This window comes from Mytilus trossulus, chromosome 1 (genome assembly GCF_036588685.1).
Source record: "Mytilus trossulus isolate FHL-02 chromosome 1, PNRI_Mtr1.1.1.hap1, whole genome shotgun sequence".
Taxonomy (NCBI): domain Eukaryota; kingdom Metazoa; phylum Mollusca; class Bivalvia; order Mytilida; family Mytilidae; genus Mytilus; species Mytilus trossulus.
Window position 1 is genome coordinate 60,541,230 of NC_086373.1, and position 18,760 is coordinate 60,559,989.

Here is an 18,760-nt window from a genome sequence, read left to right on the forward strand (position 1 = left end):
AAATATAACAATAATACTATTTAGACACATGTAGTAGGAGTCGACAAAGAGTATCGTCTTAAGTTTTTGATGCAGCGTGGGCCCACAATCGTCAAGCCTAAATCTCAAATTTCCTGTACACAAAGTTCTCTGACGTTAAAACATTGTACAAAAAAAAACGAACGTCCTATGTATCTCGGTAAAAGAAAGTCAACTGATCTACTTTTTCACATAAAACCACGTTTGTTCTTTGATGGATTAAATCATACATCGTACTTTATATCTTATCTCACGTCAAACTATAAATTCAGTCGTCTTTTAAATCTTTTTATTTGATATTCGAGATTTAAATTATCGTCAGAGATTAACAAAAACTAAAGTAAAAAAGAATTTAATCGAAAATTTAAGTATATCAATTTCTTCTGTAAGCAATGTTTAATTCAAAAACAAAGAAGAAAAATAACAGTATTTTGAATATAATATATTTTCAATGGGTTCAAACACGTGTTCTGACGATTTACCTCCTATCTTCACTTTCTGCGGTGTTTGCGTAAACTTATTACTTATATTACCGTAGGTTTAATCTTCCTGTCTTGTGTCACCAATGTTGTTTTCTTTATCTTCGATTTGTTTACTTTATACATCCACTTACTTAAAAGGTCTCACAACATATTGGACATGTTATATAGTTCTTCACCTATATACATTGATAATCTTTTTTAAATATGCAATGAGTTATTAAAATGTCTTTGAACATTTTTAAAAAGAGTTTCACTTTTTAACAAAACGGGATTTTACGTGACCGCGGATTTCTTATTCAGAGGCCGACCAGTGTGTTGTGCACAGCTTGAATGGAGTCATCAGTTAAATATTTACGAAATCAATTATATATATTGAAATATTAATTCAATGAGGAAACAGGATTACATCAACCTTTGAATGGATAGATTTTTTTTTATATAAAACAGGTTCGGATTTATTTGAACTTTTGATTTGCACATTTCACTACTATATAATTTACAGATCAAATAATCGTGTATACAGTTTGTACCGTTACCTGTAAAACTAATTGTTCGAATCAGTGCAGACGTTAGGGTCAGACGAATTATGATTGTCCGATTTACTTTAGGCGAAAAGATACAAGATTAATTATTGTTATTTAATTTCTCAGTGGTCACTTCATTTGATAATGAGGATAATTTCAATAATAGTTTTATAGCGTATATGATAGCTATCAATTAAGGGGATTCCCACGATCGTTAACATAGTAAACTTTATCATCACTGTAGCTAATGATAGCAATTGGAAAATCCTGTTGTTGTTCTGCAGTACACATGACACGCGATCGTCTGTTTGTTTTTAAAATGGCAGTAGACATAGATGGTGGAATGCATAGAGACAAAATTTCAAGTTGTTATTCTCCAAAAAAATTGTATAAAAATGAAAATTCATTAAATGGATTAAATGATGCATTAAATGAAGAAACTGTCAAATGTGCGGTTCCACAAAATGATATGGAAATTGTGATAGAAACTGGCGATGAACTTACAACAAAACTTAAAGGCGCAAATATAAATCGTCTGCCAAAATTGTATAAACCACGGGACTTATTGTTTTCAATATTTTCAACGTGTTTATTTGTTGCCGATTTCGTATCTGATATTTTATTAGCATTGCAATATTACAAAGAATCAAATATTTTGTTATTCCAATTGACCGTTACGTTTATCGTTGCTCCGTCCATATTTTCATTTATAATAAACTGTGTTTGGAATTATATGGTTTATGTGGAAGAATCGGAAAAGAAAGATTTGGAAATAAGAATACCGAAGAAACTTTTATTTTTGAGAATTTTCTTCTCTCTCATACAACTTGGTAGATTATTCAGGTATGTTTATCGTAAGAACAAGTAAATATTTAAATAATTATATAGGAAAATCCTTACTGTAAACATAAAGTTTATGATGTATTTATGTCATACTTCTGCACACATCTGCACATATTATTTCATGTAACAGCTGTAAATAAATGTATAAAATGTACATATTACAATGTGTATATATTTTCGAATAGAGTTCGCGGCGGGAAATTCTTTGAATGTTATTTTTTTTTCTTAAAGTTATACCCAAAAAAATATAAGAAGTGGTGTGATTGCCATTGAGACCGTGAACTCTCCAACAAAATACAAATGACGTTTATTAAAGCGTCTTTTGGTCACACGTATGGTCATCAACAATAAGCAATGCATATCCCGCTATATTTCTCGTATAGCTATAAAAGGGCCCGATATAACAGTAACTTTAAATTTACCGTATATATATGTTGCTGCCTTTAAAGTCCTTACTTACAGGTTCATTTTCAATTCATACAATTAATGTAGTTGAAATGGTGAATGGAAATGAAAAGCCGGTCGGTCTCTCTTTATAGAATTAAATCAAGAGTTTGAATGCGATAATAACGCTACTAGAAATACTATGTGACAATTTAATAGCAGTGTGAATATACAAGTGCTAGCTGAATAACGACTAAATAAATAAATGCTTCTAAACCAGGACGACAATTGAAAATTAATAACGGTGTGTTAAGTACTATATATACCATGGTTCTTACGAGTTAAAACACATTTAAACTTTACGAATTCAAATTTTATTCGCCAAACTTAAATTAAAGAAAACTATATCGTTTTATTTATAGTATTATAGATAACGTCCAAAAACTGTACTGTTATAGGTCAGTATTATAGATTTATTTACGTAACACTTTCAATAATGATTCATATATAGGTTAAAAATCACTGATAAATAAAGAAAGTCAGATAATCTCAGGGCCATTTTAAACTCACAAGTCAAGATAAATTGACAACGCCATGTTGTTAATTATTAGATGACTAAAAGGCAAATAAGTTATCAATTCACTATATAGGAAATCAAAGACTGATAAACATGAACCCCATCAGCAACACAGGTTGGTATTAGATGCTTCGTAAACATACGCAGGTCCTGCTTCACTCGTGGCACCTATCGTATATAATGTATGCATGGTAATTATAGATATAATTTAGTGGCGAAAATCATCCGGTGAGGTCAATATCGAAGAAAAAAAATGTATTTACAGATATTCCATAACGGTTGACCTGATGGCCTATTTTCGAATCTCCGAACGAATGATTTCAATAGTAAGATGATTGTTTAAAAAAAAATAAAGTTAAGGCACGTGCGAACCTAGGACGGTACTACATTGTATAAACAGTGGTTCCTTAAAACAGAACATCACGTATACTCCTTCTAACTGCATATACTTTCGATCTTTTAGAAGCTGGTTTCGTTTGAATGCATCTTCGCTAGCCAAGGGTCACGATCCACTCCCGCTCGGATCGTAACCCTTGGCTAGCGAAGATGGTTTGAATGAGGATATCTGGTAAAAAAAGAATTCGAAGAATCTAATTTGAAGTTGTCTTATAGTTCAGATTTAAAGACAACAAGTGATGTTTACTTAAAGAATATTAATTTCTTAACTTTGAGCTACTGTATATTAAATTATTTTTGGGGGGAAGGGGTACGTAGACTGGCTAAGACAGGGTACTTTTCAGTTTGATAAAACTATCAATAATACAGTGTAACTTACTTATGTCAGTTGTTGCCTAACGTCCATTCATAAAATTCCAATATCTAGTATCTAAATTTGTTGGATAATTTAAGCTGGCAGAAAGATCAGATGGTGGTTTGCCTAATTACCAATTCATGTCATTTATCTTTGTATGTAAGTCCTAATAGTGATTTTAATTACAATCGATTAAGATACCATTTAACTCGGCATTTTTTGTTAAAAGATGTTTGATGTCTGAAGTTTTGAGAGTTAGAATAGTTAATGCAGATTAATTGGTTCATCTCAATGCCCAACCTCTTATAAAACCAATTTATTTAAGGTCAATTAGACCCTTTAACAATTTAACCATCGCAAATGAAGTTTTTGTAAGAGAAAATGCTAGAAATGGTTATACAGTCGGTCAAAATATCAATTATTTTTCTAATCATGTCTCGAGATATTCCGCGATTTTTCTTGAGTATAAGTGAAGTACCGTCACAATAATTTAAATTTTCAAATTCGTACATTTGAATTTTTCATTAACTAAGTATAAATCTTAAGATACAGTGTGTGTTCAAATAAGCTCATTTCGAGTTTGCCATATGTGCTTACATATTAGAACAATCTGACCAGTAATTAACAGAAGGGGAAAAAAGCTTAAAATAGAATAGACAGTCCAGGAGAGAAAAAGAGTGATATATGCATACGTCTCTTACACCCTTATAAAGACATTTCATATAATATTTTCTTTAGTACTAGAAGGTAAAAGATATTAATTGATTCGAATGCATGTAATATGTCTATTACATATAAGTTTATTTTTGTGACCTTATAAACTTCAATACGACAGTTTAATGATAAAATCCTACGATGTTATTTGTTGACCACCGCGCTGCAGGTATAGATTTAATTAATGAACGGTCAAAGAGGTTTGTCACAAGTTAGTTTTAACATAAATGGTCATAAATTTAAGAGTCCGAACTTATTTGTCAAACATGCCATTTAACTAAATATATACATGAATAAACAGCTGGATAAAGTGTGTTTTGCAATAAAATAACTAGCCCGTATCATTGACTTCTTGGCATTTTACATTATTGTCAAGATTATTCTATTCCAGACATTTCAACCGATATGCTTAGACAATTTGTATAATAGATGTTTTGCACTAATATTATGGAGAAAAAAAAAAAGCTTGTGAGTTGCTACAAGGGATTATTTTATCATTATTCGTGCAATTATCTGTCAGTTTAATGCATGTCAGACTTTTTAAAATCATACAAATGCGAAATTTCTTACCGATAAAGTCGGTTTTTAAGCGAGAATGTACTGCGAGGATACTGCAACGTTTTTTGGTATGAGTATAACAGTAACTTCACAATAATTATAGATGGTTCTCTACTAGTATTTCTGCTATAATACACGAAAAAAACAGAATGGCTCCTGCTTCCGTAGCAACGTCCGTTTCGGATTGGGGTTTTAAGGAGCCCATAGTGGCACGTTTGTTATCTGGCATATTCTTACTTTTTTTTTCATTTGCGGTAAAAAAAAACTTATCGAATTTTATAAAGGTTCACCTTCCTTGCAAAACATACCCGTTATTATTAATTATTGATAAGTTTGTGTACTTTCTAGCCATGAAATAGTTGCCACTGCACGTTTGACTGTCCACAATCAATCGTAGTAAATTATCTCAGAAAATAAAAGAAATTAAGAATTGCGTTCTAATGCCTTTTTACAACAACAAAAAACTTACGCTTACCTTTGATGTAACTCGTGCATGGTTTAAATAAACTGAAGCATTTAGCCATACTAGCCTGCTGAGATATACATATGATAGAGTGCTTAAGAAACCAATTTTCAAATTATCTGAACCAATAAGGCTCAAAAAACTTTTATTAACAAAATATACAGAGCGCATCTGCGAAATGGCTTCAGTTATTATCAATCTTATGCATTAGACGTAATTTTACCCAAACCTTTGGTCAAATACATCTGCCATTTATCATTTTATTTTACTTAAACATAACTCTTTAGCACTGATCAATGAACTTACTATTACTTATGTATACACATTGATAAATGAATAGAATACGAGCTGTACACTGTACTTCATCATTGTAAATTGTTATGTCGCTGTTCTATTGTGTAATTAACATGTCGAAGTCAAAGTTGACATATTTGACCTTCCTTGACCATTTCACATTATTTTAAATTGATGTAAAATTAGATAAGAGGCACAGCCTTAACTATTAAGATATTTTATCAACATTATCTTCTTTTTGACGAAATTTTGTAGCGAATTGGTGTCCAGATTTTATGCTGTGGCTCATATCTAAATATTTACGATAGAATCTGAAAATGAGACTTATTATGCAACATTAATTTTGAAGTTTAAAGCTATGAATCCAAGAAGTTTTAAAGAACTTATGAAAAGTTCGAAAGGTATTCATATCTGAAAGATATCTTACGGAAATCTGAAGGATTTAATTTGATATTTTATGATATTTCTTACACTTATAATTCAAGAATCTCAAGAGATGGCCTTGATACTCCGGGTTTTTCTTTCTAATTAAAAACACTTAAAATTATATAATCTATAAAGTGCTTGCATGATTTTGTAGAAATTTGGAATACATGTATTAAGTGATTTTAAGTTTGAAATGGAAGGATTTTTTTCTAATCAATATCACTAAATCTTATATATAATCTAAAATCCTTGTGTAATTTTGTAGAAATTTGGAATACATGTATTACATGGTTTTAAGTTGGAAATGGAAAGGCACAGATTTAGAAACAAGAGTACGATTACGAGCCATGGAGGAGAAACGAGATGCCTGTATTCTTGGACTTGTTGATGGTTTCCTGGAATCGGCCATGCAGCTCCTATTACAGCTCTACCTAGCATTTTATCACAACCTCCCTGCTACATTTTTACGAGGTAACTCACTCACAATGTATCATTTTCACTCAATAGATTAAAATAGTTTAGATTATTTCTGAAAGGTTAATGTGTTTTATGATTATGACATCACGTTTTATATATGTGTCAAATGATAAATGTTTAACATAGAATAGTTTCATAAACATAACATTAAAGAACATATTGCTAGGATTATACAAATTATAACTTTTGATGGCACTTGACTTTTGTTACGTATACTTAAAACAAAGTCTGAACGATAGTTTGTTTATGTTTCGCAAGCAGACTATAACGAAACACGTGTCTCTTTTCATTTGATATCTCAGATTTCGTCTTTTTGCATGCACGTTATCAAAACTCTATATATATTATAAGCACACCCGGATATTAGTTTATAGTTCATCTGTTTTCGAACGGTTGCTACGCTACACATTGGAACTAGTTGAATTATAGGCCATGATGGCAAAAATGCGTTTGATAAAAGGGGTTCTCTTTAAATAAAGAGTTATACTTTCCACCAGCAGCCCAGGACATGGTTTTATTCTCTACTTGGTGAACATGTAATGTGGACACTCCTTGGATAATTTGGAGCTCGTTTTTGTTTAAACAATGGGCTTGAAAAAGTTTTTTTTTTTTTTTTAAAGATAAGCATACACGTTGATGACCCATCCACCAAGCAAGCTTTGAAAGGGTGTGTCGAAAAGTAATATACTTCCAGCGTTAGACCACAATAAATTGTATTTTTCGAGTCGGTTTGTTAAAAAAGCATGTGTATTATTGGATTTATTTACTATTGGGAGCTCATTAATGTACCAAAGACGAGCGAGAATAAAAAAAAAGCCAATACACAAAACCAAGTGAATTGTAAAACAATGTTCATTATAGACATGCATGGAACAATTGAAATACAAATTAAAGAAATGCTATCAAAGATAATACAATGAAATGCTCTTGTTATATCATGTGATTGAGTAGGACTGCATAGTCAACTATTCTGTATCTTTGCCAGTATGTTTGACACACAACAAGCGGTCAATTAGTATATGCAGTATATTTTTTCCATAGTTAGCATGCCAAACATTCAGACTCTTGTCAATACCCTCGTAGCATATGTACAAATCCATATGTTGTCATGAAATAATAGTCGATGAGACTCCAGAATCTTCAGGTTAATTATGGATGACTTGTTTCTTGTTTGTTGGGAGAAAGTTTTAACGTTACGAGTTTAAGAATGTTATCCTTTACCCAAGTGAAGTTGGCAGGGTTGATTGGTTGTGCGCGTTTTCACCTTTTTTGGCGTACTAGTATGTGTGTGTGTGAGTTTTCATCTTCGACTAACCCCATCTTTCAAAGTACTATACCAACGCAAAGACTTACCAAGGATTTTTGATTAAAAGGATGGATTAAAAAGTTAAATCACAAAAATAATATACAAAACTTTACACCACATCCACTGACTTCCATTAAACTTTCATAACATATTTGAATTGATGCATTATTTTTCCAACTAAACGGTAGTGGCGGATACGGGGGAGGGGGTCCGGGGGTTGGAAACCCCACTTTGTTTTAACGATCAATGCATTTGAATGGGGACATACAGTTGGACCCCTCTCCCTTATTAAAACAGATGGGATCGATCCGTCCATATACGGTTATTCTTGATATAAAACGCGAACGTCGATGTGTTGCGTACTTGTCGACATGACCTTTGACATGAACCTTAACCTCAGGGTAAATCTTTTAAGTGGAATGATCGTATTCAGCCCAGTCTTTATATTTTGCTTTGCTTTTTTGACATTTGGCATGTTTTACATCAGTCAAAGACACGATGTTTGCGTACCATTCGACGTCACCTTTGACTTTGATCTTCCACCTCATTGTCGACTTAGTTACTTGTAAATTTAGATGAATAATATAGTGCTTCTTTACAAAAATGTAATCCCTATATTTCCCATTGAATTATACAAGGTAATGCCACACACATTGAGGGGCGACATCACGTGTATTACTCGACTTTAAACAACTCTTGTTTCAAATTGATTTACAGATAGGCTATTTTAAACACGCACACGTTTCTTGTTGACTTCACAAACTCCAAGTTGGCACTGTAAATGTATTTTGCCAATCCTTGTATATTGGTCAGAATATTTAGTTGAGGTTTTTGCAATTTAAATCAGTTGGTTGATAGACGAATATCCGTCTGTATATATCAAATACTGCTTTGTTTTTTAATGTTCATTGAAAAAATTCTTCACAGCAAAATAAGTTTTGGTAGAAAATCAGGTTATTATGTCAGGTATGCATGCGGTAAAAGAACCTCAACTATATAGGACCTTCGAGAACTTCACTTCCGAAACCCCGATTTGAAAAGTTACTGTAGAATATTTGAGAAATATAACAGAAAATGAATCGCATTTTCTTTGGAAAAGATTATATTTTTGTTTTACAATAAAAAAAAAAACAAAAAGCAAAAAACAAAAATCAATTTGTTGTTTTTGAATTAAAATTTATCATAAAAGATTCACATCCTGAAACCAAGGTTTAGTCAGATCATATTTTTACAATAAAAAGAAATGTTTTTGTTGATTTTTAATTAAAATTTAACGAGAAAGATCAGACAACATGTTGTTTTGATCGTGAAAGCAATGTTTGACCAGATAAGACTGTATTTCATGTTTGCTTACCGTTGAAGGTCGTACGATGACCTTTACATGCTGGTGGAGATTTTTCTCATTAGCAAGCATATATCATCACCTCTATATAGACATTATTTTGCTTTGAAATCAAATTTAAGCCACAAATTATTTTGGGATGTGTTCTGTTAATAATCAAAATAAATTCTATCAATCTTTCACACTTTGATGGTCATTTACAAAAAAACAGCAAATTGATAATTTTTTACATCAGGTATTAATTTAAAATGGCATACAATACCTTTGTTTTTCGTTAGAATCATTACATAAACGGATCTATCTGAAATTTTGTTTTTCTTATAAAAGTTAACTTGTTATCGCAAATTGGACACTGGCGATCAAGCTAGAATAGCATACAACAAACACATTATTTAATTTCGTACAAATCTTAGAACAGAAATAGTTTTTTTATATTTATGATTTGTTTTATCTTCTGTTTGTCAGAACTTTAACACTGGGCATCAAGTCGGAACACCATACCTTAAGATATATTGTTATTGAAATCGAACCCCACAAACATGAATATCATAATTTGTTAATTTTAAAATAAAAGTTTAATACAATTTCTCCTATGTTTTACATGCCGCAAATTTAAAATGCCTGGATTCAATTAATTTATCATTTTCGATCGAATTCTAGCTAAAAATGATATTTCTCATATCTTTTTTAACCAAAAAGAGTAAATTTAACGAAAGTACAATTTTTTAATTTTTTTTAAATTCCGACAATATTCTTGCATGATCCCATACCAGATCTTTCACGATCCTGTCGGAATACGCGCCAGCTCGACACCGTGTAATGATACTTATTCTAACGATTTTATGTATAACGCTTATCTTAACTGCCAATGTTATACTTCATTGAAATGGAAAAAATACCAGTTTCCCGCCTTAAATTAATTTAACTTTGAGTCGTGATACTAATTCAAGATAGCACGATAGCGTTGCGATTCGTATGTACATGTCTGTTTGCTATATACTTTCGTGTAAAATTGAGTTTTGATTTTTTATTTAATCGCTAATACCCATAAAGGTATGACATGTAAGTGTTTACTAGTTAATACAAATGCCATTTTGAAAAGCCTAAATGCATGTATATTTAAATCTATATTGTGTACTCAGGGAATACATAGGGTGATCATCTCTCAATTCCAGCATTTTTTATTTTTCCCACTTCCCTCTTTATTCTCCTACTTTTCCCCCAAATCCCATATTTTAGCCCTATATACCAATTCCCCAATCTGTTTATACCTCATACCCCACATCACAAAACAGTTCGAGAAGGGGGGTATCAATTCGCAAGTTATGAAAATTTGTCCTGTATATGGATGTACATTGTAAATGCCTTTCAATGGAATCATTTCGTTATTAAACTTTTCCCCAACACTTATTTTTAATTAAAAGAGCCTTATGTTGATTAGAGTCAAAGCTTAGCCACGGTATTCTTTAACTTTGAGTCCTGATACTAATTTGATGTGTATGCCCCACGACAAAATATCGAGATGCATATTAAGGCACTCCTGTCCGTTCGGCTGATTGTCTTCAGGATTGTTGATTTATAATTTTCAAATATTCTCAAAATGACATGAATTTGGACCTTAGTCAATTTCTTTTGTACTCAGAATAACTATAAAAGACAAATCATTATAGAAAGCGTTAAATCTATAATTTCTTATAGTCAGTTGGATACAAGTTGTCTTAAAGACAGCACAACAATCATTTTAAGTTGTACTTTAACATCGCTGTTTGACAAATCTAAAGTATATGAACCATAATACTTCCATGGTGGAACTATGTTCATTCACATTGCAAAACAGAAGGGGGCATCGTCAATAACTAGTTCCATTTGAATAAGGCATGTCTAATTGGATGTCCGTCATCATGTTATATTAACAATATATCAGCGCGCTGAAAGACTCCCGCCTAAATTAATGAAGTCCATCATTCTGCATAAACCAAGACTCTATTTTTATATTGTGTAGTTAAGACGCATCTAATACAGCTACAGGATGTAGGTCAATAGGTATTTGATGCATATTGTTACGCAAGTTTTTTTTTATTTTCTTGCCCCATCTAGAAGCAGTATGTTTTTGGTCTGTGCGTCCGTTCGTCTGTTTATCCGTTTGTCTGTTCGTACGTCCGTCTTTCCCGCTTCATGTTAAAGTGTTTAGTCAAGGTAGTTTTTGATGAAGTTGAAGTCAAATCAACTGGAAACTTTATGTATAATTCAAATGTTTCCGTATGAAATGATCTTTCCAATTTTAATGCCAAAATAGAGTTTTGATCTTAATTTAATGATCCACAGACCACTGAAAATAAAAAAAAATGATTGTGCGAGTGAAGCATCCGTATACTATGAACACATACATTCTTGTATGAAATTGTTTGAAAATCTGAATCTAGGCATAGCTATTACACCAAATGATAAAAAGTATACTATCATTACACAATGTGTCACCAGAAGTTTAAACCAGAGGATTTAACACTTCACATTCTATATATATATATATATATTTAGATTTTTTTATTGATATAACTTAACTGTTTCTTGAATAATGCCTTTATTGTTCGTCAAGAAACTACATCAATGATCCAACAGAGTGTTTTTGTTATGTACAAATTAGGGCAGACTGAATGTCATTGTTATATAAATTTAATGTCTTTTCTGTTTTCGCTAATGTTTTTAGTTTCGACGAAAATAGTGGTATTTTACGATAACGATTATGACATTTATCAGTTTATATGTTCTTTAAATGTTAAAATATTTTTTAATATTACATTTTAAAGTGTGATGTTGCTATGTATTTAAAATAAAGAATCTGACAGTTAGGTTATCCATTGACGGGATGATAGTAAAACTAGGTCGGCGAACCAAATCATAGACTAACGGATGTATGTGTTTCAACTTTGAAAATATTCTACAGCTAAGCTTTGTTGTAGCAGATACATATGTCCCGATGTTTATGAAATGCATGGTGTTCGAACAATCACCAAAAAGCTAATTGTATCAAGAATCCGATATTTCGAAAGCAAATCGTGATTTGTATCTGCTTTTATCGGTTATGTTGTCGTGACCGAAACTGCATACGGAGTTTTCTTTGTTTTATACTATTCGGACGTTGACTTGACACAATTAAGGCCGGGTCAATTTTGTAAAGATCAAATTTTATGACGGAGGTGATATCTCAGATTCAAATTAGATTTAGTACATGTATATACATAGAATTAAAGATCAAGTTATGAAGAGTTAATCAATTTGAATGATATATATATAGAACATAAATACACGATATTTTGGTTTTTGGAATTGACTTTAATATTAATAATATCACCAACAAAATCAAGCGAGCACATTAGGGCCAGCAGCTGAGCTGGTGAAGTCAGTATAAAAAAATAAAATAAATGCCAAATCAAAATGTTATTATTAGAAAACTTTTTTTTATCAGTTTAAGAAAGATGACATTTATAGATTGGTACGGATTGACATAAAAACATGACAGATTATTACGTGACGTCATTGCCGAACATTTTCGTATAATAAAATATGGAGGAAAATATCCCGATAAATCCTGCAATTTGATTTGGCTGAAAGCCGATAAAACTAAAGATGTATTTCTCAAAAACCGGATTCTCGAGGAAATTAGCTTTTTGGTGATTGTTCGCTGAATAGACTCGCCGAAGAATTATTGTGTGACACGCAGACGATCTTTTAAGTTATGGTGTAACTGTTACTCTAGGGCAGATATTTTACGATACCAATGTGTAGAAACCCGATCATCTTTACAAATTAATCTGATAACTAGTACTTATACCCAACTTTAAGGGTTTGTTGATATATTTTTGAATGTTTAATACTATATCTATGTTGGGTTTTTTTCAGTTGTTACATTATCACTGTCACTGGCGGGTACATCATGGATTCACACAGCTTACTACAGACACAGCAGGAATATTGATATTACAAAGCATAAAATGGGAATTCGGATTTCGTTTGTTTACTGGTTGTGTGTTTTATCAGAACTGTGTCCACGATTTCTTCTTCTTGCATCCTTTGGAGCCTATTTTATTCCGTGGTGCTTTATTTTACCGTCGGCACATTTTTTACTGATGATGACTGTTCACATTTACACCAATCCTGAACTTTACGGAATGTGTTGCTGTAAAGCAGGAAAATTCCTGTTTCTCGTTCTATGCAGCTATATCAACATATTTTGTTTTATAAACGTTACCGGTGGAAAGACCTTCAAAAAGCGTTTGATGTTTTATATTTTGTTTTACATAGAAAATATTGTTATGGTGGCCTTATCGTGGTACAAGACACAAATGCACCAATCGTACTTGGTCTATACTTTACTAATCGCCCCTGTGGGCTTCGTTTGTCATATGTTGTTTTTACTGTTGTATTACAAATTATTTCACCCAAATAACAGAACATATTTATAAAAAAAATGAATGACCGTCTTTGTTTGTTATTTTGCCATTTATACTGAGGTGTTTGACATTTAAATGCCCGTGGTAAGATAAAGTTATTAATCCATATTTGTACAGAAAGTAAACAATTATATATTATTCGTTAGCCTACACAAAATGACCTTCAATTATATCGTAATAGACGATAATGGAGAGAAAAGAGAGAAAACACTAGGACCAAAATATGTCAAAAAAGTGGGAAATCAAAAACAAGACGTTGAACAAATATCAACAAAAACAGTGAAAATACAAACACACAAACCCCACGTTACCTTGGCAGTTAATATATCCAGGAAGAATTAGTAATTGGCTGTCCCAATCATGTCACAGGCGCAGTGATAACACACCAAACATATTCCATAATAAGACTGGAAATTAAAACGAGGAAACGTATATTGAAGAGAATTTACATCAACAATTTCAAATCGTCTTCAGTTAAATGTTATCAGTGCTCGGATCGTAGAGTATACAGAGGTCATTTTCTCTCTATGTAATTATATTTTTACAAGGAGGTCTTTGTTCGAAGGCGTTGTTAATGAGAATAATAGAGGATATCGGGTACATTTGGACATTTGTACATCTGAAACAGTTTAACAATCTGAATCTATAGCATTTTGGTCTAGACTATAAGGCAATTCATAAAGAAATTAAACTTTACTTAGAAATACTATAGAACAAGGTTTAATCCACCATTTTCTACATTTGAAAATGCCTGTACCAAGTCAGGAATATGACAGTTCTTGTCCATTCGTTTTTGATGCGTTTTATTTTTTGATTTTGCCATGTGATTAACATGGACTTTCCAAATTGATTTTCCTCTGAGTTCAGTATTTTTGTGATTTTACTTTTTAGGTAACTTAGGCTCGAGCAGTTATGGTGCTTGAGATACAAAAACTGACAAATCCAACCAGTACAATATATCACTCCAAACAACAACATTCAACAGCTACGAAAAAAAAGAATCGTTGCTGTCTCATTAACGAATACCCGACATGTCCTTTTATTTACATTCCTGAACTGCATTTACAGTATATATAGCTATTTTGTTTGACACAAGTAGTTTCATGATGGCATAAATTCTTTGTACATTGTCTTATACCAAAGTGTGTTTACACAAAACGTTATTTGTAGGATTTATTATAAAAATATTTGCATTTCATATATTTGAAAGAAGGCAGTGCAACTGATTGAAAAAGATATAACTGCAAATGATTACATGAGTTATTTTGATCTTGATAAAAATTTGAAATTTTTCTACAGGTGGCGTTAGATTTGATAAATAAACATCTCCAAAAACATGATTATTTCTTGTTTTGAAGATAATTAAAGATTAGTCGAATGAAATCAATATACCAGTTTAATAATTACAAAAAAAGTAAAATCACCATAAAACTGAACTCCGAGGAAAATTCAAAACGGATAACCTTTGCAAAGCTATAGCTCGCGACACTTTTTATTCTCGTACCAACGTTTTGATAAAACAAGTCTCGTTATTGCACATTAAAAAGTGCATTGGGGCGTTAATTAGAATATATTATTTTAAGGAAGGTTTTTTTTTAATTTTTGACCCTTGAACATAGAAACTTGTTTTAAGGTGGTATGGGAGTCTAAAATAAAAATGATAGAATTTGTTCATACTTTGTCAAAATGTAGTATCTATTGATACATATTCAAAAATATTATAAAAATGATAGGTCACCGTGCATTTTCTCAAGCTACAGGTAGTGACAAAATGACAAATTTTGTATGGATTATACAGGAAAAAACAACATTTTGTGAATAGAAACTAAACAAAATGATAGAATTGTAAAATAAATTAGGAAAAGATTGCTTTCGTACAATGCTTTGAGAATATTAAAAGAAAAGATAGGGTCACCGTGCGTTTTTTCCGGCTAAAAGACAAAATAGAAAAATTTCATGAAGAGTCCTTCAGAAAATGCACTGTTTTAGAGTTACCTCCCCTTAAATTGCAAATTTGAAAATATTAAAAAAACAACCAAAAATAATCTACACTTGTAAAAATATTAATATTTATAAGTTATATTCTTATAAATTGAAAATTCACATTAAAAATCTGCATTCCTGCATCAAATTTTGCTAACTTGATAGAAAATATGGACCTTAGATTCTCTGTTTTTTACAATCCAAGATGGCGAAAGACACCCATACCACCTTAAATATAAGCTTCAAGTTAAAGAAATAAAACATTGATGCTTCATAGTTTGAGTCAGGTCTGCTGTAGGCAATATCTAATCTGCACAAAAATGTGCTGACTCTAATAATTATAAGATGATTTGTAGGTGCATCATTCTCTAGGTAATGCTTGACTAATTTAAGTGTAAACGGCAGCAGTCCTTTTGCGCCGACTTCTGGTTTTCAGGGGTATCATTTGCGCCAAATTTTGTTTACCAAATGTATCAATTGCGCCAGTAGTCGGAACTCATTTGCGCTATTTTACCTATACACATATCTAGTATCCTAAATATTAATGATTAGTATTTATTCTTATTCTTGGCTTTAAAAATTATCATATGTTGGGAGATGTTTCACCATTGAGATGCGCATCTGGAGAGAAATAACTTGAAATGCATTAGATAGTCCATGCACAGAGAGACAAAAACACAACTTTTTTTTAATTTTTATTCAACAACAAATTGCACTTTCTGCTGTTAACAATATACTTCACTAGTCCAGCATACCGGTGAAGAGCCACTGTTTGTTAATACCAGAAATCCAGGGTTGTTTTCTGGTAAGCATCAATATATTAAATCAACATATATAGAACAAACAGAAGTGATATAGCATTTTAATAGGTATGTCTAAATCAAAATGTATCAGTAGTGTGAAGAAGATCAAGAGTAAATACTTGTTTCATTTTAAAATCTTCTTTTTGTAACGGTAAATTGATATAAGAGATAAAAAAAAAACTTATTACTTTGCTGAATATTTATTACAAGATATGCCAAAAGAGACAACATAGAATCTCTTGCTGATTATGTGTTAGCCACACATGTTGATGACATAGTGCTTTGTTCCCACCATCCATATGGGCTGAAACATCATATACGCAAGACGTACCAGTAATGAAGCAGAAGCATTCCACAGGAATCATTATGAACTGCTTTATGCATTTCATCCTTCAATGATTGTGTTTTTGGACAATACAGTGAAGTTACAAGCTACTACACACATTAAATTAGAAAATACCCATGCAAAAGCAGCAAAAAGTATGTTTCAGAAAGGAAATATTTGCCGTGTAAACTGCCTGTTCCAAGTCCGGATAAAGGAGGAGGGAAGTAATTTTTCTTCTAATTGGCGCACTATTATGTTTTAGTTTTGGCGCAAATGATACCATGTAATTTTAAAACAGGTGGCGCAAAAGTAGCATTGGAGAAAAAAGTTCTGGCGCAAAATGACGCATTTTTGGTGCAAACGAATCTCTCCCGTGTAAACGTAGGTAATGCAAAACTTACGTAGCTTATGTTGAGCAGGGTCTGTCTATCATAATTCCGGTGTTTGGTGAGTTCGTGTTGCTCAGTCTTTAGTTTTATATAATGTGTTCTGTGTACTGTTGGTCTTTGGTTTTTTTAAGCCATTGCGTTTTCAGTATAATTTCTACTTATGAGTTTAAATGCCCCTTTTGGTATCTACTCGCCTCTCTTTTATCTTTATACCGGTTAGAGCGTTGTTTTGCTAATCCCATATCTTCCAAATGTGGTTTGCCCTTACAAAAGTGAATCCGTTATTTTGTGGTTTTGTTAAATAAAAATATAGTTGCCTTTTAACTTTTAGTGCTTTTGTGTTTGATTAGTTACTTGATGTTTGTTTTGTTTCTTTTTGGGTTGTAATGTATATTTATTTTTCTGCTGTCTACAATATCTGATCTGTAAACGCATGTGCTAATTCAAATAATGAAAAGAAGATCACCTCCAAGTGTAAATTAACAAGTTGAAGCTTGACCTATATGCGCGCTAACTCGCGTCAATGCAAATGTTACGGCCACTAGAGGGTGTTGCATTGCTAATCCAATAGCAGCAAAATTCTTGTTTTTCCTTCTTTCTGTAGTTTTTGTTTGTGTTTATTTGCTAGTTTATCGAGGTTTTTTTATTTTCATTCATTTACTAGACTTGCTTTAACAAAGGTTAGTTTGTTTCAATGTTTTCGTTGTTTTGATTTTGTTTTCATTATTAGCTTGTTTTTTTTTTTTTTTGTATTTGGAGGTTGTCTAAGTTATTTGATTTTTGTTTGTTCGTAAGGTTCGTGGTATTTCTTTTGTCTGTTCGTAAGGTTCGTTGTATTTCTTTTGTCTGTTTTTTATGTCTTCTTTTGTTTACTAGTGTGAGTTGCTTTGTATTAAAATTTAATATACACAAAATATGTGTCATTTTTAAGTATCATGTATTTAAAATTGAATTAACACCTTTGATATTACTTTATTTTTCATAAAAAAATATATCTGATAGTGTGGAATTTTTTTCATTTATTACATAATTTATATATCACCATATTAAGCGTTTATGCTATGCGTGGTACATGTACAATTTAGATACAAACCCGACAATATTCCATATATGATTAGATCGTTGTCGTACGTTATATGAATTCTTATTATTATTCATGATTTTTCAATTAAAATTGTGACGTCATAATGCATTCCTAAAAGCACGAAACCACATGAGACGAGGATATTCTCTGAAAACAGAAAAATAAAAAACATAGTTTTTACATATATTTGGTTAGTTATTTGTAAAGGAGATAGTGTTTTTTACATGTACCGTTTCTATTTATGGAGAGCACCTATATAATAGCAATCGGTTAAAAAAAATCAGGATAGGTGTAGTCAAATGTTTTATATCGACACCAGTGTAATTTTAGAAAGAAAAGGCAGAGGGAAATTCCTTTCATACACGAAGGACTTGAAGGATCATAGACATTTCGAGTAGGCCACCATTTTAAATAGTATGTTCTCTTTTTCTGTAAGGGATACATAATATAGTTATTTTTTATATGACTCAAATTCATTTCTGTGGTATATCTTCTGGACGTCTCTGTTCAAATGATACTTCGTTTATCTGACTGTATAAGGCTCCATTTCTAAAAAATAGCAAAAG

General features: G+C 31.7%; 1 protein-coding gene across 1 annotated transcript; it reads left to right on the plus strand.

Annotated features, from left to right (window-relative positions):
- The first annotated feature begins 342 nt into the window (after window positions 1–342).
- Window positions 343–13,636, plus strand: LOC134680923 (XK-related protein 6-like). The gene is made up of 3 exons (XM_063540235.1): window positions 343–1,867; window positions 6,300–6,505; window positions 13,060–13,636. Exons 1-3 carry the CDS (start codon window positions 1,272–1,274, stop codon window positions 13,620–13,622), a joined length of 1,365 nt encoding a protein of 454 aa, XP_063396305.1. The 5' UTR covers window positions 343–1,271; the 3' UTR covers window positions 13,623–13,636.
- Window positions 13,637–18,760: the final 5,124 nt, after the last annotated feature.